Source organism: Mytilus edulis, chromosome 2, assembly GCF_963676685.1.
Source record: "Mytilus edulis chromosome 2, xbMytEdul2.2, whole genome shotgun sequence".
In the NCBI taxonomy this organism is placed as follows: domain Eukaryota; kingdom Metazoa; phylum Mollusca; class Bivalvia; order Mytilida; family Mytilidae; genus Mytilus; species Mytilus edulis.
In genome coordinates, this window is record NC_092345.1 from 85,412,610 (window position 1) to 85,436,331 (window position 23,722).

The 23,722-nt window shown below is 34.0% G+C and overlaps 1 protein-coding gene across 1 annotated transcript in view; it reads left to right on the forward strand.

Moving 5' to 3' along the window:
* The window catches only part of LOC139513213 (hydroxyacylglutathione hydrolase, mitochondrial-like), a 25,279-nt gene extending 3,153 nt beyond the window's left edge, over positions 1-22,126 (forward strand). The window contains exons 2-9 of the mRNA XM_071301504.1: positions 382-536; positions 9,728-9,792; positions 10,422-10,551; positions 10,889-10,994; positions 12,530-12,633; positions 13,090-13,191; positions 21,167-21,246; positions 21,961-22,126. Coding sequence (XP_071157605.1) covers positions 382-536; positions 9,728-9,792; positions 10,422-10,551; positions 10,889-10,994; positions 12,530-12,633; positions 13,090-13,191; positions 21,167-21,246; positions 21,961-22,051 — 833 coding nt within the window. The 3' untranslated portion in view covers positions 22,052-22,126. The remainder of the gene's footprint in view (positions 1-381; positions 537-9,727; positions 9,793-10,421; positions 10,552-10,888; positions 10,995-12,529; positions 12,634-13,089; positions 13,192-21,166; positions 21,247-21,960) is intronic.
* The last annotated feature ends 1,596 nt before the right edge of the window (positions 22,127-23,722 follow it).

Below are 23,722 nucleotides of genomic sequence, written 5' to 3' on the forward strand. Positions count from 1 at the left end.
TGGCTTCATGTCAGCATGTTTATCATGTGAAAGCTGGTTTCAGATTCAGTTTGCTCATCATCTTCCTGTTTGCAAAGTACCTTTATATTCTAAAAAATATAACCATTTATGAAATTTTCATCACATGTTTCTAGGAAATTACAAATAAAACCCTCCTGAAATTTGTAACTAGTATTTACCCTAACATGATTTACTGTGTTATTGGATTTTCACTAAAAAAATATTTCTTCAACTTCCTTTTTAAACGAATACTTGAAGTAAATGTATCATTAGTAAGCACTATAGCTCACAGTTCTAACTGTTATATTTTTCTGTTTGGAACACATTGCTATTATTTTATAATATTATATTATATATTATATTTTACATGTAATTATTCAGAATCTGTAAGATTTTGTCACAGTAGACCACAGCTTACCCAGTTTATAGACATGAAGATTCAGTTACTTCCTGCCCTTGAGGATAACTACATGTATCTACTGATTGACGAAGAAACAAAACAATGTGCTGCTGTTGATCCTGTAGAACCAGAAAAGGTAAACTTTGCATCAATAGAATTTGACCTTAAATTGCACCTGTCCTAAGTCAGGAATCTGATGTACAGTAGTTAACAGGCTATTATTTGAAAATTTCAATAACAAGAAATCAAGCAAATTCCATAATTAAAAATAATTCCAAGTTCAAATAATAGCCTGTTAGTTGTTGTTTGTTTATGTAATTTATACATGTTTCTCGTTTCTCGTTTTTTATATAGATTAGATCGTTGGTTTTCCCGTTTGAATGGTTTTACAAATAGTAATTTTGGGCCCTTTATAGCTTGTTGTTTGGATTGAGCCAAGGCTCCATGTTGAAAGCCGTACATTGACCTATAATGCTTTACTTTTATAAATTGTTATTTGGATGGAGAGTTGTCTCATTGGCACTCACACCACATCTTCCTATATCTATTAGTAGGTACTTATATGTTATATAAGTTATGTTTATACATAATTTGATTTTAATTACTCAGTAGTCATTATTTTAGGATTTTCCCAGGATGTGTATTTTCTTTGCTGTTGAGATGAAACAGATATTATCATATGTCAATCAGTTAGATATGAAGTTTATCACATGTTCTTAGCAGGAGGTCTAATTTCATCAGTTCCAATACAAATATACATGTCTTGTTAATTAGTGACCACTTGTGGCATTTGGCTTCCTTTGTCCTTTGTTTCTTGATACATTAATCTGGGTGCAGTTTTAACTCCTCCCACTTAGGAGTATCCCATTAAGAAGTTGTGTATTAAAAACCTGTGTATGCTGCCTTGAGTATTCATTTATCTAAATGCAGATTAAGCAGTTATAGAATAATCTTGGCTAATAGTGCTAATAGTGTTTTAGCTAAAAACTTGAACTTTCAGTGTTTGGATTACTTTACAAAAGCTATATGACAGTTTTTAAACAACTAAATATAATTCAAACTATATAACCTGAAACAATAAACATTATTTTGGATTAACTGACAACAAAAGGTCTGGCAGAGGAAAAGGTGTTCGAAGGAAAACTAGGAGTTCTCCGTATGAGACCCAATGGGATTCTAATAACCCTTCTAATTGGACAATAAACAAACTAAAAGAAGAACTTAACAAAAAGGGAATAAGAACACCTTCTGGTATGTCAAAACAAGTGTTAAAACAACTTTATTTAGAGAATTGTTTTGATGGAGTAACATCTTTAGAGACACAACAGACAGACACCGTTAGTGATGAGATTAACACAGATTCCTCACCAGAGAGCACTCTTCCAATTACCTTAGCAGAATCAGTGCATCAACACAGAAGCAGTGTTTCAAATGGTGGAACAGACAGGAACATAGCTCAGTGTTTTGAAGGACTTCAAGAGACCTTTAAACAGCTAATTTACAGAGACAATTGTACTCATGACACAGGTAGAGATCGCAAATTCAACCTTCAACAGTGGTACAACCATGCAGGGATTGGGAATAGGAGTGAAATTTCTAACAGAGGAAATAATACTGTTTTACATGGAAATACACAAGAGCATGCATCTTTCATCTCAGGACCACAAGTTGGAAATGTTTCATGTGGAGTGCGTTCGGATGAATATTCTAATGTGGACATTATATCTCCTTCTATTCAAAAGCAAATCATTGACGGTAAGGATGTTAATTTGGCATCTCTGCTTATCCCAAACTATGAAACTCCCCAAATTCACTCTGTTGCAGCTAATGGGTTAGAGTTAAATATTTCTGGGAAGCCAGATCCCCGTCTTAATAGAAAACTCACAATTCAAGAATTCATTAAGGCATTTGGCAAGTTTAAGAGGGTCATGTCATCAGTTTACCCTGACCGTAGAGCAGAGCTAGATGCTTATGAAGATGAGATTATAGATATTAGTAATTTTTATGGTGACAGATTTTATGATTACCATAAATTGTTTTCTGCAAAATCAGCAGCTCTTTTAAGGGAGAGAAGGATTAAGGTTGACTGGAGCAAAAGAGATAGGGATCTTCTTTCATTAATAGTTGCTGGTGGGAATGTAAATGTTTGCAAAATTTGTAATTTGGTTGATCACACTACTGCTTTTTGTCCTATGCAAACCTCCATGACATATCAAGACTACCCAGATAAAGTATCAAGGCAGGTAGACACTACTGATAAGTTAGGTAGAAAGAAAATTTATCATTCTGGGCGGGAGGTGTGCAATAATTTTAATACCAGTAGGGGTTGTACCAGGAGTTTTTGTCATTTTTCACATATCTGTAGCAGATGTAAAGTCGCTGGTCATACCCTATTATCTTGTCAAAAAGTTTTCCCCTCTCAAGGTAGGACTGAAGTACAATCTAAGCCACATACAGTAAACTCTTCACAAAAGTTTGAGAAAATAACAACAAATAAGCAAGGTCAATGACTACATGATTTCCCATATCTGGCTACTACTCCAATTAATGTTATTATACTTGCAAAAGAATTAATTTCTCATCCTGACAAATATTGGACTTATCTTCACCACATAATGATGATAAACATCTAAGTATTAATGATCTTATTGACAAACAGGATTGCTCAATGTCTTATGTTAGAATAGATGACGCCATTGATGTTATTTTGAAATTTGGAAGAAATTCCTGGCTTTGCAAGTTCGACATATCCGACGCGTTCAAAAATTGTCCAATTGTACCAAGTCAGTGGCCTCTTTTCTGCATAAAATGGGAAAAAATGTATTATTTTTATGTCCGTTTAACTTTTGGATGTCGTTCAAGCCCCAAAATTTTTGACCATTTATCCCAAGCTTTGTGTCATATTGCAGAAAACAATTACAAAGTTAATAGCATTTTGCATTTATTGGATGATTTCCTAACCATAGATCCACCAGATGCTGATGGTGAGAGGACTATGGCTATAATGATGATGATTTTCAAAAAACTGAACATTCCTATAGCAAAACATAAGACAATAGGTCCTGTTAAATGTTTAGAATATTTGGGTATTATTCTAGATTCTGAAAAAATGGAAGCTCGACTACCTCTTAATAAAGTTGATCGCATTTGTGAATTCATCAAAAAATTATGCAGGAAAAAATCTTGTACAAAAAGGGAATTGTTGCAGCTTTTGGGTCACTTAAACTTTGCTTCACGTGTCATTTTACCTGGTAGATCCTTTGTTTCATACCTCATAGGGCTGTCCACTACTGTCAATGATTTGCATCATTATGTTAAATTAGATAAGGAATGCCATGTTGACCTACTATTTTGGTTACTTTTTCTGAGCAGCTGGAATGGTGTGAACATGTTTTACAGTAGACAATTTTACTCAAGTTATGATATTGAACTTTTTACTGATGCCTCATCAACAAAAGGATTTGGTGGATATTTCAAGGGAGAATGGTTTTATTCATCATGGCCATCAAACATTGCTTATCCTGACAAAACATTTTCAATGGCTTTTCTTGAATTATACACCATTGTAGTATCCGCAATACTGTGGGGCTCACAGTGGACAACAAAACGCATTCTTTTCTGGTGTGACAATGAAGCTACAGTGGCTATAGTAAAAAAGGGCCGTTCAAAGTGTTTACAAATAATGAAATTAATGAGGAAACTTACATGGTGTGCTTGTAAATACAACTTTCATTTTAGTGCCAAACATGTTCCAGGATATCAGAATGATATAAGTGATGCTCTATCTCGTTTACAGATAGACAGATTCCGCAAACTTAGCTCCCAGTGCAGCACAACATCCAATGAAGTGCCCAAGCAGCTCAGATGTAATGTGGTCCTAAATCAAGCAGTGAATGAACTTTGGAACAGTGCTATTGCTAATACTACAAGAACTGTTTATGATACTGGGTTCAGAAAATTTGAGACTTTTATGTTATTGAATGGTTTTCAATTTTCTAATTTACCTCCTATTTCTGAGGATATTTTAATTTATTTCATAGCCCACTGCTTTAAAATTCTGAGTTTACAATACTCTACCATTAAATTATATTTATGTGGAATTAGGTATAAATATGTACAGGGTAATCAAAATGATCCCTTACAATCTGCTCATAATACACCTTTAATCAGACTTGATTATGTTTTAAATTCTGTAAAAAGACTGCAAAAAACAAAAAATCACATAAGATTACCAATAACTTTCGAAATTTTGGAAAAAATTGTAAATTGTTTGAGAAAAGGTTTTTGTTCCAAGTTTACTGATTTAATGTTCAGAACTGCATGCATTGTCGCATTTTATGGATTTTTGAGATGTGGCGAGTTTACAGTGTCAAAGGCCTCACAGTTTGATCCACATATTAATTTATGTATTGAAGATGTTGTATTTCACTCAGACTTAGTAGTTTTGAAATTAAAACAATCAAAATCAGATCCTTTTAGAAAAGGCATAAATATACAGCTACATAAATTAGGTCAGCTTATCTGCCCTTACACAATTTTGTTAGAATATATACAAATAAGGAAAGAATTTTCTCCTACTAATCAAACTGATCCACTTTTCATAACCATTGATAAGAAACCTTTGGAGAGACAATATTTCATCACTTGTATCAAAAAAGTACTGGATATGTGGTTTCAACTCAAGTCATTATAATGGTCATAGTTTTAGAATTGGGGCAGCTACAAGTGCTGGTAAGGCAAAAATAGAAGATCACTTGATAAAAACATTAGGGCGCTGGACTTCAGATAGTTACATCAGATACATTAGGGTAACGCCAGCATCTATTAAAACAGCTCAAAGTAGGTTAGGTAGAATTTAAGGGCATGCTCATTTTCAAATATTCCATACGCATGTTTTTTACAGAGATTCTAGATGATATTGTTTTTGTTTGACAATTGATTTTGATATTGTGTATTATTATGTGATAACATTTATTATTTTTATTATTTTTTTATTTTTTTTTATTTCATGGCTTTATTGAAGGTACCCCCTCCCTAACCTCACAAATCCTTGGGGACACTCAGCTGTTACCATCTGTGTTATGGCCATTTATGAAATTTTATCACTGGTTGTTTCAAAAATTTCACTCATCCCCCAAGAATTTCTGGGGATAAACTGTCAAATTTCATACAAATTCATTCCAACACCAATTCAACATCAACACTTCTAGGCTTCCTCATAGCCTCCTTACAGGCTTCCTCATTGTCTCATTATAGGCTTCCTCATAGCCTCATAGGCATGATAGCCTCTAGGAATGATAGCCTCATAGGCTTCCTGATAGCCTCATGCATTTATTTTGAACCATCGTTCCAATTGGATTGGTGTGATGTCAAGCCAGGGGTCTATACTTTGCTACTTTTCAGTATGCACATAGCTAGGCTCTTGGTTTAGGCATGGAGCAAAAAATTAAATTTTTTAGCTGAGTAGTTTCCCCAAGGGCCAAATTATAATCGTGATGTATATATATAAAATAAAAGTTGCAATTAAATTATGATTTACGTTTAATTCAAACATGGATACCAATGGCATTGCTACACAGTATTTCCCAGGAGTTTATTTACAAGATAGGTGATAGCAGGAAAAAATTAGGTTGATAATAATGTGAGCACTAAATCCTTAATTTTACATATCATGAGTTCAAACAGTGTGTTCTGAAAGAAATCAGGGGTAATTAAATTATTTAAATTACTATGAAATTAATATGAACTCATTATGTGTGACTTTGAGGATTTTGTTCACTGACACATTTATTAGCAAAATTAAAATATAGGGCCGAAAGTTAGATCAGGATGGTTTAATTGTCAGGTCAAAGAATTTGCAAGAAGATATGAGGTTGGATGTTTGCTCAGGTGTTAACACACATTTCCCTATTACATAACAGATTACCACAGAAAAGATACAGTATAAACAAAAGACAATTAAAATAAGATTAGAACAGCATCACATCAAACAGAAATAAATTTACCCTAAAAAATATTTACAAGAATCAGAACACATTGCAAACATGGAACAAATGACAATTAAACATATTCAGGATCATTTCTGAGAATTTTGTATAAACTGTTATTTTTAGGTCATTTTTTGGTCAAAAAGCTCTTCAACTGTTACCATTCTCATATATCAATTGCTTTTAAAATATCAAAATATTCAGATTTGATGGTTACTGATGAAAGTAAATCCAACCAGGTGCTCCGCAGGGCGCAGCTTTATACGACCGCAGAGGTCGAACCCTGAACAGTTGGGGCAAGTATGGACAAAACATTCAAGCATGATACAGCTCTGAATTTGGATTGTGATCAAATTTTTGACATTACATGGTTTTTTTTTTACACAAAACAAATGCCAAGATTTTACAAATCAATTAAAGATTTCTTCTTCAAACTTTTTAAATCTAAAATTAAATAGTTGACACAGCATAGGTTTCTGACACAGAATGAATGTGGTCTAATGAACTTAAAAGTTTTTTTTTGCCTTTGAGCAAATCACTATGCTGTTGAATATTAATCCTCTCAAAAAAATGTTTGAAGAAATTTTCTTTTTATTTATGAAATCTGAAATGAGAAAAATTTAACCCCCCCCCCCCTTTTTTTTCACATCCCCGTTTCCCTTTTTCAAAACTGATATCAATTCAAATTTCTAATGGAGTTTGCAACAATAACTACTCATTTAAATACATCATAAAATATTAAGATGTAAAAAAACTGCTTGTTATCATGGTAAAGATTATTTTAATTTATCAGTTGGTAGTAAAAAGTGAATATGCATTGTATATTGTATATAACAAAGATTTAACAAAGATTTAAGTTGATTCTGGACAAAGAAAGATAACTCCAATTAAAAAAAATTCTTGCTATTGCACAAATAGGATATTTCTTGCTTACTATTCTGGACAAAGAAAGATAACTCTAATTAAAAAAAAATTTGCTATTTCACAATATTGTGCAATTAGATATTTCTTGCCATTGCACAATACTGTGCAATTGAAAAGACTTGCTATTGCACAATACTTAATATAATAATTTTAGATCCTGATTTGGACCAACTTGAAAACTGGGCCCATAATCAAAAATCTAAGTACATGTTTAGATTCAGCATATCAAAGAGACCCAAGAATTCAATTTTTGTTAAAATCAAACTTAGTTTAATTTTGGACCCTTTGAACTTTAATGTAGAATTTGAAATTTGAAAACAGGACCAAAAATGAAGAATCTACATACACAGTTAGATTTGGCATATCAAAGAACCCCAAGGATTCAATTTTTGATGAAATCAAACAAAGTTTAATTTTGGACCCTTTGGACCTTAATGTAGACCAATTTGAAAACTGGACCAAAAAAACTTCAATAATCAAGAATCTAAGTACATTTTTAGATTCAACATATCAAAGAACCCAACCGATTCATTTTTTGTCAAAATCAAACTAAGTTTAATTTTGGACCCTTTGGACCTTAATGTAGACCAATTTGAAAACGGGACCAAAAGTTGAGAATCTACATATACAGTTAGATTCGGCATATCAAAGAACCCCAATTATTCAATTTTGATGAAATCAAACAAAGTTTAATTTTGGACCCTTTGGGCCCCTTTTTCCTAAACTGTTGGGACCAAAACTCCCAAAATCAATACCAACCTTCCTTTTATGGTCATAAGCCTTGTGTTTAAATTTCATAGATTTGTATTTACTTATACTAACATTATAGTGCGAAAACCAAGAAAAATGCTTATTTGGGTCCCTTTTTGGCCCCTAATTCCTAATCTGTTGGGTCCTAAACTCCCAAAATAAATACCAACCTTCCTTTTGTGGTCATAAACATTGTGTTTAAATTTCATAGATTTCCATTTACTTAACCTAAGGTTATTGTGCAAAAACCAAGAAAAATGCTTATTTGGGCCCTTTATTGGCCCCTTATTCCTAAACTATTGAAACCAAAACTCCCAAAATGAATCCCAATCTTTCTTTTGTGGTCATAAACCTTGTGTCAAAATTTCATAGATTTCTATTAACTTAAACTAAAGTTATGGTGCGAAAACCAAGAAAATGCTTATTTGGGCCCTTTTTGGCCCCTTATTCCTAAAATGTTGGGACCAAAACTCCCAAAATCAATACCAACCTTCCTTTTATGGTCATAAACCTTGTGTTAAAATTTCATAGATTTCTATTCACTTTTACTAAAGTTAGAGTGCGAAAACTAAAAGTATTCGGACGCCGGACGACGACGACGACGACGACGACGACGACGCAGACGCCAACGTGATAGCAATATACGACGAAAATTTTTTCAAAATTTGCGGTCGTATAAAAATGCACCACAGAGGTATACAGAGGCATACAATTATTATTAATGTTACCAGTACTTTTTTTTAAACATTAATTTCGATTTATATTCAACATATGTTAAAGGATCTGTGCTTAATGATCTATGTAAAAATAACAGAATTTTAGTATTTTTACTAGTGAGACAAATATGATAGTCTCCTTCATATACTTAAGTACATGTATCAGAAAGTTTATTTGCAACATATAGAAGGTCATGGCAAACTATAGCACAGGCCTTCTGAATTGATAAAAAAAAAGATCCTCATACATCAGAATACAGGCTTCTGATGTAATACAGACATTAATTATTACAGGAAGGAAACTTGGTCAACATTTAATAATTAAAACATGTTTTCTATTCTCACCTAAGTTTCAAAAGACATCTGCATTAAGGTTGCATGCTTAAGTTATACACACTATGAATATTCTCTATACGAGTTGGCCAGTTGAAATAAATGAAATTTCTTGAATACCAAATTGATTTCATTTATAAAGAATTAAAAAAAATTAAACAACAGATACATTAATATATGATAATATTCCATTTCTTTTATAGATGTGAAACTCAAAACAGCTGTTAAACTGGCACTCACTTGATTTAATAATATACATATTTTCTAGAAGAATAAACCAAGTGATAAACAAAGTACCTACATGTATTCAAATGCTTAGCTTGTGTATAATGATACAAATGTAGTAGTATTGGGATGATTAAAATATTTTAAATGTACACAGTTTTGAATTCACATACACCATAGAAAAACAGAAGATAAGTGCTTTAAGTTATGAGTGCAATAAAGTTATAAATTTTTCAGAAAATATTTATGAGAATCAAATATTAATATTATCAATAAAAATTACGATTAAGGTAATAAAAATTATATTCCTTTACATATTGGCAGAAAGCAATATTTCATTTTAAAATAATGCACTTCTAGAATGTATATATAAATAATTTATGATATTGCAGGTACTAAAGGCAGTGGAGGATGCTGGAGTTACTCTTACCAGTGTGCTTACAACACATCATCATTGGTAGGATTTACTTTGTTTTTGTTTTTTAACTGAGAAACAAACATTATTTTGAAGGAATTTATCAACCAACTCTGCCACCTCACTCACAAACTTAATAAAGTTTGAAGGACCTTTTTTTTCATAGAATTCTCAGAAATGCTCTAAAAATTAAGTCCAGCTCAAATGTTTCATAAACACTATAGAACAATTTCATCTGCGTATTATTTCATACTTGTGATTTCATGAAATGAATAAACTTGATTGTTGTCTCGAATGAAATAAGACTTAACAATATATAACATTGGAATTTCAAAGTATTGTTCCTTGTGTTTTGAACATTTGCTGGGATTTATTTTATGGATTATTTCCCTTTATTTCTGAAAAAAAGTTATTCTGTTCAATTCAACCTAAAAACAGTAGGTTTACATAATAAATATTATAGATTTTTGACTCAATATTGTATTTATCTTTCATAAATTGGCATTGACAATGATGGCACTTAAAGTCCTAAACCATTTGGTCGGTGTGGGCAGAAGTATCTCATTTTGCAATATTGTAGTCTCTATGGAGTATATCATTCTTATCTAAATCATTTTACTTTGGTGAAATATTTTGAGATGTTTCAGATATGCTCATTCACATATTTATAGGGATCATGCAGGTGGAAATGAAAAATTAATAGATTTGACGAAGAAAAGAGGACTAAATGTGAAAGTGTTTGGTGGAGATGACAGAATAGGTGCCCTTTCTAATAAAGTTAAACATGGAGACAAATTCAAGGTATGGATAAGTATAATGTAGGTTAGAGAAGGAAAAACTATAATAAACAAATTGTTGTCCTGCCTACAAAGAATGTCTTCATTTTTTTCTATTATTCTTTTTAGACATCAACAAATTAGTTTAACCTTAAGTGAAAGTTATACACTTGGACAGATTTAAAAAAAAATATTACTTTTGTTTCACTTTTAAACTGACAGTAGAAATATAAGAAAGTAGACACCCTTTAATTTTTTTATTTTAAATGTTTAGACATTGATTGTCTGGGTACCTTTCTGATATAATTATTTATCATATTTTATACCTAGTTTAACAAAAAATATATATACTTTATTTACAGATAGGCAGTCTAGACATTGAATGTCTATTTACACCATGTCATACATCAGGTCATATTTGTTACTATGTAACCAGTTCAAAGGGAGACCAGCCAGCAGTATTTACTGGTAAGAAAATGTTGTATTGCAGAATGTTTTAAAACCATTATATGATTTGAGATCACCTAGCTGGCTTGAATGGCTAAGAAAGAATTAAGAGTAGGATTTCCCTATCTATACTATTGCATATGCCCTTAAGTTTTAATTTTTTATTGGCACTTTTTGAGGTAAATTGTGACAAAATAACATGTCTCAGTTTTCTCAGTCCAAAATGTGGTTGAAGTTCTAAAATCAGATTTTAAGCCAAACAATGTATTTGGAAAAAATCAGGACAAATATAGTTTAACAGTTCTGTCATTCAAACGTTTAAAGAAATAACAAATAACTTCCGAGTTCTGTGCTTTTGTGAATTAGGCATAATTCTGTAAAATTTATTCTTGAATATTCGAACCTTTTTTAAATTTTAATTCAGTAATTATCATAAATAAATCTGCTCCAATGTTCAGAGTTTTCAATAGTTTTTTTTTAACATTTTATTCTATAAAATAATCTTGTAAAATGCCTAGAAAAATTAGTCATTATGTAAAATAACTGAATCTTGCAGGCATTTTAGAAAATGCCTAAAGTTTTCAGGAATTTTACAAATTGCCTAAATTTAGAAAATGCCTGTAACTTATATATATTAAATTTGAATTCACATGAAATGAAGGGTAGTGGTTTTATAACTCATCTTAAACTGTTAAATTTAATCTTTTGGTTCTTTCCAAACTAAAATGGAAAATACCGAGTATAATATAAATTTGGCTTAGATGTGTTTTCATGAAGTTCCAAAGAGTGTAAGACAGTCCAATCTCTGTTTCATATTAAATCTGTTTCGTATAAAAAGGGGGAGATAATCTGATAACCTCAGATTATCTCCCATTGAAGCAGATATTAAACTGAATATTACAGGTTTTAATTCAAATTGAGGTCTGTTTCTCTTAACAAAAAAGGAGTGAAATGAAAGCTTGAATTTGAAGGACTATGTGTTATATTAAACAATCATTAAATCACTGGAATTAATTGAACTGTAGGAACAATCTATATTTTTTTTACTCTTGCTTTGTGCATTGGGCTTAACATTTTCATAAATGATCAGTGAAATATCAAAAGCTACAAAGAAGTATAAACTTGATATATGTTAGTGATCTTTAAAATGAAGGTCAATGTGACATTATTAAATTTAAGAATGATAATTTGCTAGTTTTAATAAAATGACATACAAAAATTAGTTCACTACTGCTTATAATTTTTACAGAGAGTGATTCCAGTTATATGAGTATATCCAAACAATAAACAATAATTATTTGTTATGAGTATATCCAAACAATAAACAATAATTATTTGTTATGAGTATATCCAAACAATAAACAATAATTATTTGTTATGAGTATATCCAAACAATAAACAATAATTATTTGTTATGAGTACATGTATATCCAAACAATAAACACTTTTAAACAGTAAATGAGCAAGAGTAATTTGTAGTTTATTGTGATTTTATTTTCTATGAAGAAAGATATACTCCTAACCAAGTTATGAATACTTTTTTGCAAATATTTTAGGTGACACATTATTCATGGCTGGATGTGGCAAATTCTTTGAAGGAAGTCCAGATCAAATGTACAAAGCTTTGGTAGAAATACTGGCAAAGTTACCACTGAACACAGTATGTAAAAATAGTGTACATAAATACACAGTATGAATTCATTCTTACTGTATGTTCAATTAGCTTTTCAATCATATCTATGCCACAACCCCTTGGTTCATCTTGCATCTATTTTATTTTGTTTCTTTATAAAGCTATTGTGTATTTTCTTGATGAAGATAATTTTTAACCATTACAGAGAACTTTGCCATGATAAGTTATCCTACCATGAATTGGCATGTGTTTGTTGTTTTCACCCACCTTACATATCTACTTATACCAGATTTTGCTGGTAAATTCATAAATATTCCTGTGCATTTGCTATTGTGATTGTTAAAAATATATATTTTTAAGCAAAGCTGCATACAATAATGCTATCAATATCTATCTTTATATTTGCAACACCTATCCTTTTGCAATGTTAACAATAATAAAAACAAAAATATATGAATTTACAATAATCAAAATTCATTACAGAGAGTATTTTGTGGTCATGAGTACACAGTAAATAATTTGAAGTTTGCTGCACATGTAGAGCCTTCTAGTGATGAAGTAAAAACGAAATTAGCATGGGCAACTGTAAGTTTATCTAGTTACATTTGCATTGTTCTAAATTAAGTTTTATAAATTTTAAACAGTTTATAATCTGTGCATTATTACAAACTTTATTTTTAATAGGAGCTTGATAATATTACTTCATGGCATGTTGAGTTATTTTCTATTTATTTTTTTTAATTTAAACATATTTATTTATAGTGGATTGGGAAACAAGTTTTGCAACTTATATCAATCCCTTTCCACTTTGCGGGTGCGAGTGCTGCCTTGTAGCGGCATCAGCCTACTCTTTTTCGAAATCTACAAGGGTGTCTTTAACATGCAAGAGATATGACTCTCTCTTAACACGGGTCAGCCATTTATCGTCCCCTTCCGACGGACTATCATCATTTCCTCAAGACCATACTCGCAGATGGTGTCAAGGGAGAGCCGAAAATTGAGTTCCTGAAATTTTCATCCCAAACGGGAATCGAACCAGGAACATTTATTTTCTATTTCAATATTTGTTAAAATTTTATTCCCTTTGTATTTCTGATAAGAACACTTATTTTTTTGCTATTTCTAAGAAGCACACCTATAGCCTTTTTAAGACAAATATTTTGTGTCATGATTTAACATGATTTTTGAGATATCAACCCTCCGCTTTTAAACAAAAGTACTACCAACACAATGATAAACAATACAGTATCAAAGATAACTCCCAGTTACAGAAAAAAAAAACTCAAAATACTGAATCTACTGTTAAGAAAGTATACCATCCTATAAACCAGATGCATATGTTATTATAAAAGTATAATTTCCTTTTTTTGTGTTGTTCTATTGTAAAAATATTTGACATCTGTTTTCCCTAAATTTTCAAAATAGTGAAGAAGATTTTAACATGTGTTTTATTGTCTAAAGTTCAAACAGGACAGTATTAAAAGTAAGTGACAATAAATAATGAAAACAAGTTAACATATTTGATATAGTAATGGTGTACTGACATAAGAGGTCTCTAAACACATCAGCTCCATTTGGAGCTTTTTAGTAGAAGCCATATTAAATAAGTGCATAAGCTTGGAAAAATTTGAAAGCATAAACATATAGTATATATGTAGGACTCGGAACCGCGATGGTACTCCGAACCGCGATGGTCACGCTGAAGTGCGATGGTCCACGCTGAAGTGCGTTGGTTAATACGCTGAAGTGCGATGGTGACATTGTGACGTTAACTAGTTGATAACTATACGCCGAAGTGCGATGATGGTTACGCTGAAGTACGATGGTCTTCCTGTGACATTGGAAAAAAAAGCAAAATGTATATACAAGCTGGTTAAATGAAATAATATCATAACGATTTGAGAAAATGTATAGGCCTTAGCCTCGAATTATGAAGATTTTAATTTTCTGTTTATGTCAAACAAAACTTAAGGCTTTAAATTTTGATTTTTTTAATCTAATTTTAAAATATGCTAATTCTCCGATTAGCACGCAGTAGTTGAGAGTAAAATAATATGCCGTTCAAGACGAAAAAAAAAAGATACAGCGTTTAGGTCTGTATAATAGTACCTAGAAGGGTCCATCTCATTTTATTATATATTACGACAAAACTTAGAAATTGCTCACAACAATTATTCATCCATTTATATATACCCGATTGCTCACGGAGTAAAAAAACACTTTGTGCATTTATGTATATATATGACAAATAGCGATCCTTGTTGATTATTCCACGAAAAAATTAGGTGATGACAAATTGGGAAGTACATGTAGGGATCAGTTACATTGTAGGTCAATTTTGGCCTAACATGTTGTAAAACATCAACACTGCAACCACTATAAAAAAAAAAGACTAGAATGACAGTGTTCTTACAAATCAGGATTCATCATCATAGCAACTTGATATAGCAAAAATATTCAAATTTTAAAGTAAATTTGGATTTTATTAGATAAATACTTACCATCATAAATTCTGAGTGTAACCCCAATTGCGTCATAGGTCAGATGGAAAATCCCAACTAAAAATAAACGTACTCTCACTGGTCCGGACATATACCCCTGTTTGCCCATATTCTTCCATTCAATTTCCTCAAGACAGAAACATAAGGAAAGGGGATGAAGGGGAGGTGGGTGGGACCTATAATTTATGATGGTAAGTATTTATCTAATAAAATCCAAATTTACTTTAAAATTTGAATATTTTATAGCTATAAATACGTTACCATCATAAATTCTGAGTAACAGAATCTAACGTAAAGCTGAATCCCCTGTAACAGAAGAAACAGGAGGAAAGTTCAATCTTTGTGCTGAAACTATAGGTCCAAGAGAGTATAAACTTTCGGCAAAAGTAGCCATAGATTGGAGGTAGTGAGATATAAAAGAGTTCTCATTTCTCCAGAAACCTGCAGACAGTACCTCTTCTAAAGATGCACTGTTAAACAGAGCCCAGGATGTAGAGATACCCCTAACATCATGAGCTTTAACATTAAAACTATTTAAAAGTTCTGCCTTAGAAGAACCATAAGCTAAAGATATGCATTTGCATATCCAAGTAGAAATAGTTTTAACAGAAAGATCTGAGATTCCTTTTTTAATAGGAATAAAGAGTCTTGAGTTAGAAACAGAACGTAAACTACACGTTCTTTCCAGATAAATAGATAGGATTCTTACTGGACATAAAAGTACAGAAATAGAATCGCTAGGGAGTGCAGGAATCACAACTGGTTCTGCACCCTTATCTGGAATCTGATTCTTTGCCAAAAAAGCAGGATCCGTTAAAAGAGTAACAGAAGATTTATCCCTGTTAAATCGAAGGCAAGCATCAGAAATAGAGAAGGCATGGATTTCACTCCTTCTCCGTCCAGAAGCCAAAGCTAAAAGAAAACAGCATTTATAGGAAAGAAACCTTAAATCTATTGTTTCTGCTGGTTCAAAAGGAGGAAGTTTTAAAAAGGATAAAACTAGTCCAAGGTCCCACTTAGGAACTAAAGTTTTTTGTCTTGGTCTTTCAAGACTAAAACTACGAACCAAAAGAGAAATATGCTCATTGATTCCAAAATCTGGGCCACCAGAAATATGAATAGTTCTTGAGATAGCTGATCTATATCCCTTAATAGTAGAGGGACATAATCCTTTGGATTCAAAAAGAAAAACTAGAAAGTCTGCTAATTGTTGTACAGTGACTTGGAAAGGATCAATTTCCCGCTCACTACACCAATCTGAGAAGATTGACCATTTTGCATCATAGACAATGCTAGTGGAGTCTCTGACAGACTTTGTGAGATGCTTGGTTGCTCCTTCAGAAAAACCTCTCTTTCTGAGGCTAACCCTGAGAGAAGCCAGGCGTGTAGATGAAGTTTTTCTGGATTTTGATAAAGAACCTTGCCCTTGATTTGAGACAGAAGGTCTGGTCTCAGAGGTAGAACCAGAGGACAAGCACATGATAGGCGCAGAAGGTCTGGAAACCAAGACTGTTTTGGCCATGCTGGAGCAATAACTATGATCTTGCAATTTTCCCCTGCTATTTTCTGAAGTACTGGGGAGAGAAACCTGAAAGGAGGGAAGGCGTACCCGAACATTCCTTTCCAAGATAGGCTCATTGCGTCTACCGCAAAAGATTTTGGATCTGGAACCGGAGACACAAATGTTAGAAGTTTGTGATTGAGACTGGTCGCAAACAGATCTATCTGAGGTGACCCCCAATGAAGGGTCACAGCTTTGAAAACTACTTGAAGTAGTTCCCACTCCGTGTTTACTGGAGCAAGGGATCTGGATAGAGTGTCGGCTAGAATATTGAGGTGCCCCGCAATATGTCTCACCACTAGATGAACCTGGAGTTGAAAACACAGAAGGAGAATGTCTCTGGCTATCTGATAAAGAGAAGGTGAATGAGTTCCTCCCTGATTCTTGAGATAAGCTACAACTGTTGTGTTGTCCGTGGCCAGAATGACAGACTGATTCTTTAGAGACATTTGGAAATGATTCAGTGCAAACAGAACTGCTTTCATTTCCAATACATTGATATGCTCTTCCAAAAAATCTGGACTCCAGACTCCCGAGATTGTAAGCCCCTCCAGATATGCTCCCCAACCGAGGGTGGAGGCATCTGTGAATAATGTTAGACTGGGAACTTGAGGGGACAGACATAGGCCCCTCATTACATTTTCCCGTACTAACCACCATTGAAGGTGTGGAAATAAAGGCTGAGTGATTGGAATCAATGCTTCCCATTCTTGTGAAGCTGCAATCCATAACTTGTGCAGATAAAACTGAAGCGGACGAATGTGAAGTCGTCCCAATGGAATTACATCTGCCAGAGAGTTCAATAGACCCAGAAGTTGCAAGAATTGACGTGCTGTGACTGATTGAACCGTCAGGAATAAATGTATTTTCTGACATAGTTTTGTAAATTTCTCCTCTGGTGGGAGGACTAGGCCTACACTGGTTAGGAAATGTTCTCCCAGGAAAACAAAGTCTTGAGACGGAATTATCTCTGACTTTTTCCAAGAGATAAGGAAGCCTAGGGACAGAAAACAATTGATGACCAAGTCTGTCTGAACCCTCAATTTGATTGGGCAAAATTCCTTGAGAAGGGAATCGTCCAGATAGGAATGAATCTGAATAGACAGGGAATGTAGGTGAGCTATAGCTGCCTGCATGATTTTGGTAAAAGCCAAAGGGGCTGTAGACAGGCCAAAAGGGAGAGCCTTGAACTGGAAAACTTTGTTGTTCCAAACGAAGCGAAGGTATTTCCTGTAAGTTTTGGAAATGGGAATGTGGAAATACGCGTCTGAAAGATCCAGAGAAGTAGTCCACATTCCTGGAAGGATTGAAGCCCTGATGGATCTGTTTGTTTCCATTTTGAAGTGGGGAACAATAAGAAATTTGTTCAGAATAGATAGGTCTATGACTGGCCTCATTCCTCCAGTCTTCTTTGGAACCAGAAAAAGACGGGAATAAAATCCCGGAGACAGAGTTAAGATCGACACCTCCTCTATTGCAGCTTTTTGTAACATAGTGTCCACTTCTACTGATAGAAGTTGACACTTGACTGGGTCTTGTGTATGAGACAAACTTATTGGAACTGCAGATAGAGGAGGTGGGTTCTTGAACTGAAGTGTTAATCCCCCTCGAATTATTGACAGCACATAACAGTCTGAGGTAATTTTCTTCCACTGATTTAGGAAAAAACTTAACCTCCCCCCTACTGGTATTGATTTTTGAGGAACTTGTTGTAAATTTTCCCCTGGGGAAGCTGTCAATAACGTACGAGGGGGCAAGAACCTAGGTACTAGACCCAGGTTTCTTGGAACCCTTAAAACCACCAGAAGGCTTACCTGAGCTTTTTCCTGAGTTATTGGGTTTGTTCTGCGGTTTGCCGTAGTTATTCTTCCTTTTCTTAGCAGAAGAAGGAGGACCACCTGAAGCAGAAGTACTATTAGAACTAGATGTAGCATTAACCGACCTCTTGCCATTAGTAACTTGTACACTAACTTTGACTGGAGGAGGGTTTTTGCTGAGTTCCTCTTGAACCCGCTGTAAGGGTAAACCAAACATCTTGTCAGAGAGTGGAGATTTCAGTAAAGAATCTTTCAAAGGCTCAGCGATAGAAATGTTTTCAAGAAACTCTGCTCTTTTAGATAGGGTGCAATTAGCAATAGAACCCATTAAAAGCAACTGAGATGAACCTAAAGCTTTATCCAGTTGAAGTAAGAAGGATCGTACTTCTGCTGGAACAACCGAATCTTCGCTGTTAAGCAAATGTCCGGTTGCAGCTAGAAAGTGTTCGGCTGTGCCAAGAACTTGAGAAGCACTACGAAGGAGATTCTCAGTCTTTGACCAAACAGGTTGAGTGAGACGAAGACCATCTACTGGCTTTTTTCCCAATAAAGATGACATAGATTTGTCACAACTGGGAACAAGTCTACCCAGTGAAGAATCAAAGATATCAAAATCCTTGTACTTAACCTGATCAGAAAAGGATGACATTCCAAATCCTGAGATATTGTTATTAGCAACCTTTTCACTAGCAGAATTAGCGATACCTTCATTAATAAATTGTAAAGCAAAAGTCATATGGCCAGATTCAGGAAAAGAATTGCGAGAAGTCACAGTATCCTGAGAAATACCACAGGAAGCTTCAAAAGTTGAAGAAGGTTTCTTCGGCTTGGAAGGAGAGAGAAAAGGGATATGTGCTTCATCCCTCATCAAGGTATACACCTTATCCCTAAGATCCTTCAAGGAAGGAGGATCCTCAGTCTCCTTGGTGGGAGGTTGTTGAGCTGACTTAGAAGAAGGCTCAGGGGCCGTCTTCGATACCTTGGGAGAAGAAGAACTTTCAACATCCTCATCAGTGAGGAAAGCCCTTTCATGACTCCCAGGGGAAACAGAAAGCTCGTCATCCTCCCTCTCATCACATTCTACAGACTTAGCTGGAGAAGGTTGATGAGAAGAAACTCTATTTTCCAGTAGAGTCATACGACTGGATAGAGTACTAAATTCAGCCTTGAAAGACTCACCAAAGTCTAAAAGTAACTTCTGTAAACCATCCAAAGGTGATGCATGATCAGAAACCTGAGTACCATGAGAAGAACTAGAAGCTTGAGAGTCAGGTACGGTGGTAGAAGGAGCTACTGCAGAAGTCAAAGATACTGCTACGGGTAGAGCAGGAGCTAAAGGTGGTGCAGTAGCTACCCCAGAAGGGGGACCATAGAAATTGTCCCTATAAGGCCAAAAACCAGGTTGGTTTGGCATAAACCCACCATAAGGGTAAGACTGTGGCCAAGGTGGCTGAGACCATGAGGGTAAAGGTTGTGTGCCCGTGTTGGGAAGCATATACCCACAATAGGATAATGGGGGTCTAGAACCTGGCAAGTTCAAGCCCATAGCTGTACCTGGGACAGAACTAATAGTACCCGCTGAATTAACAGACCTTGATAAAGTATGAGTCACCGAAGTTGACGTAGGTACCCCCCCAAAATGCATGGCCGAACCTTGTGAAAGGGTCGGATAGGTAGCAATACCAGACACCGTTGTCGAAACTCCGGTCAATGTACTGGTAGTTTGGGGGGGGGACTTAAAGGTAGTGACCCATCTAAGAGATAGTCCGAACCAGGAATACTTACATACGGACTATTCAAATTAAAGTCCATAATAAATTTTACTTTAGTCAAAAACACAAATAATTTGTTTAGAAATTTAAACAAAACAAGGGAATATATTTCCAATAAAATACACAATATATATGAAAAGCAATTAAGCTATTCAAAAAACTAAACACTTCTCTGTTGAATCTGTAAAACTTGATGTGCACGTGTGACCGATGTCGCAGATGGAAATTGAATGGAAGAATATGGGCAAACAGGGGTATATGTCCGGACCAGTGAGAGTACGTTTATTTTTAGTTGGGATTTTCCATCTGACCTATGACGCAATTGGGGTTACACTCAGAATTTATGATGGTAACGTATTTATAGCTATAAAAACATTACTAGTACAATAGTACATTTTTTTTCTATTAAATTGTCGACATAGAATCACGAGACTTTTACTTAAAGGTAAATCCAAATTAATATTTAGATCAATATGCTTTATTTATTTGTTTTTGGATCTTTTTGGTTTGTGGCATAATTCCTAACACTGGTTTTCCGATATGCAGACCAAGTTCATCCATCAGCTGCTTTGCTCTCAATGATTTGTTGCACGACTAGTTTGTAACCTCAACTTATAATGCTCAAAACTCTTCGGAACTTCAATAGTTCGGTACTTTCTTTTCCCCTTCGTTTCCTTTGTTAACATGAAACCTTCATCTACACAACCCTATCGTCCTGCCTGCGAATCTATGTTGTATTTTACTAAGGCGAAACGTCACAATATGCTAACGTCAGACCAAACCATCGCACCTCAGCAAAAGGACCATCGTACTTCGGCGTGGACCATCGCACTTCAGCGTGACCATCGCACTTCAGCGTGACCATCGCACCTCCGAGTCCTACATATTTATATAACATATTCATTTCAGGCACAAAGATCAAAGGGTCTTACAACAATTCCATCCACTATTGAGGATGAATTAAAGTTCAATCCATTCATGAGAGTCAAGTAAGTACATTTTGTCTATTATAGAAAAAGTTTAATTTAACATAAGTTATTAAAAGAATGAATTCTGTGATGGTGTTTTAAATACTGTAAATTCAGAAATTATTGTGTGGATTTATTATTGCGATTTTGTCATTTCAGACTTAAATGCGATTTTAAATCCTGTTTAATTCACATAAAAACATTTCAAAATGCGAGTCTGAATTATTGCGTTTATAACTTTGTCACATTTTTCGCAATAATAAATAAATCGCAATAATTTCTGAAGTTTCTTACCAACTATGGAAATACACACATATGGATCATTTATAAATTGAATATTTGATAAAATATCATTTATAAATTGCTTGAGATAATGTGTATTGATGTGATCTAAAGAATGTCCACCCCATTGAACAATGTTGTGGGTTCTCATAAAACCTCATTAGAAAAAAGGTTGCAATATAGCTAACCAGTCAGATAGGTATTCAATTGGACTTTACGATTTGTTTTTGGGGGTCATCTCGAGTCATATAAATTAACTAATTATATTTGATTTCTTCTTAATAAAATGTTCCTCTGATTTTAACAATAATCAGTTTTTCTGATAGCTCCAGTAACAATTAAAAAAGATGTGATGTCATACTGGTACCTAAAATAAATACTGGTGCAAGTCAACCATTTTTCACTATAAGTATAAGAAAAAAATATCATATACTGTAATTCCTTTGCTTACAGAGAGAGTAATGTGCAAGCTCATGTTGGTAAAAAAGATCCAGTGGAGACAATGGGAGCATTGAGGGCAGAAAAAGATAACTTCAGAGGGTGATGTCGACAATTGTGCAATAAATCAGTAGAAACATATATAATTTGTAACAAATGTACATTAAATGAATATAAACTTTTTAATAGTTATTATTTTTATGTTCTTACAAATGGGGTGGGGCCTTGATGCTGAGTGGTCTAAGTAGTTGAACTACTGTATCAATAGCCTGAATTCTCTGAAGTTTTAAGTTAGAATTCTGCACATGGCAGGTGTTTTTTTTGAGTAATGAAACTTTGTGGTTAAACATCATTTAGATCTATATACTTATGTTAGCATTTCATATCATGATTTTCTTGATAGAGGGTTGCTGCTCACAAGGAAGCTATTAAACCAAGAGTTCCAAATGGTGAAGTTGAAATCATCCCTTCGTAAATTTTACAGACACCATCACAAGTTGGTTGACTGTTTCACAAATGATATCGGATATGTTCCTTACGTCGTAACTACAATCCCCTTCCCTTTCATGAATGTCACCTTCCAGATTATACTATTTACCGGATTTGTTATCACATAAGCAACAAGACAGGTGCCACATGTGGAGCAGGATCTGCTTACCCTTCCGGAGCACCTGAGATCACCCCTAGTTTTTGGTGGGGTTCGTGTTGTTTATTGTTTAGTTTTCTATGTTGTGTGATATGTACTTTTGTTTGTCTGTTTGTCTTTTTTCATTTTTAGCCATGGCGTTGTCAGTTTATTTTAGATTTATGAGTTTGACTGTCCCTTTGGTATCTTTCGTCCCTCTTTTATACACAAGTTATTGTCCTGAAACTAGAAAATGCTTGTTTCTGGCCACCAATTCCTAAACAGTTAGGACATTAACCCACAAAATTTATCACAACCTTCCTTTTGTGGTATGGAAACTTGTTGTGCAATTTCATAGAGATCCATAAACTTATTCTCAAGCTTTTTTCTTGAAACCAAATGAATTTGGATGACAATGCTGCTTTTAACACTAAAATATGATACAAACACAAAGTTTGTCACTAATCATTAAAGGTTTCATGATGATAAGCACAAAGCTATAACAAATGCCAATGTTTTCCAGAATATGACCTACCGGTATAGAATTATACTTAACACCAGGTTTGTACTAAAATGAGTAACAACATGTGGAGCTGGATCTGCTTACCCTTCTTAGATAGTGGAGATTACCCCTGTTTTTGGTGGTGTTCATGTTGCTCAGTCTTTAATTTTCTATGATGTGTTTTGTATACTGTTGTTAGTCTTTTGGTGTTTTTTCTTATTTTACCATAGCGTTGTCAGTTTATTTTCAATATATGGGCTTGGTTGTCCTTTTGGTGTCTCTTATCTCCTACAAGGAACTAGCCTATAGGCTGAGTCCCCTATGGATTTTACTAACCCACTATGAATTTTTAAGGGGTAAGTATTGAACTGTAAAACAAATTTATAGCACACAAGACTTTTCCCCCTGCGTTTTGCAGAAAAATGAACACTGAAATACAACAACATCCATAGATGAGGTCACCATTAACAGTAGACTTGATGACATGACCCCCTGATGAAATTTATTAACCCTCTACGGATCCATAGGGGGTCACCATGTGACGGTGTTTAACCAATCACAATGTGATAATTTACCTGCGTTGTGAAAATATTCTATATCTTGTTCTGCTGATCATGTCTATACGGGTAATTCTGTATCTTGTTTTGCTG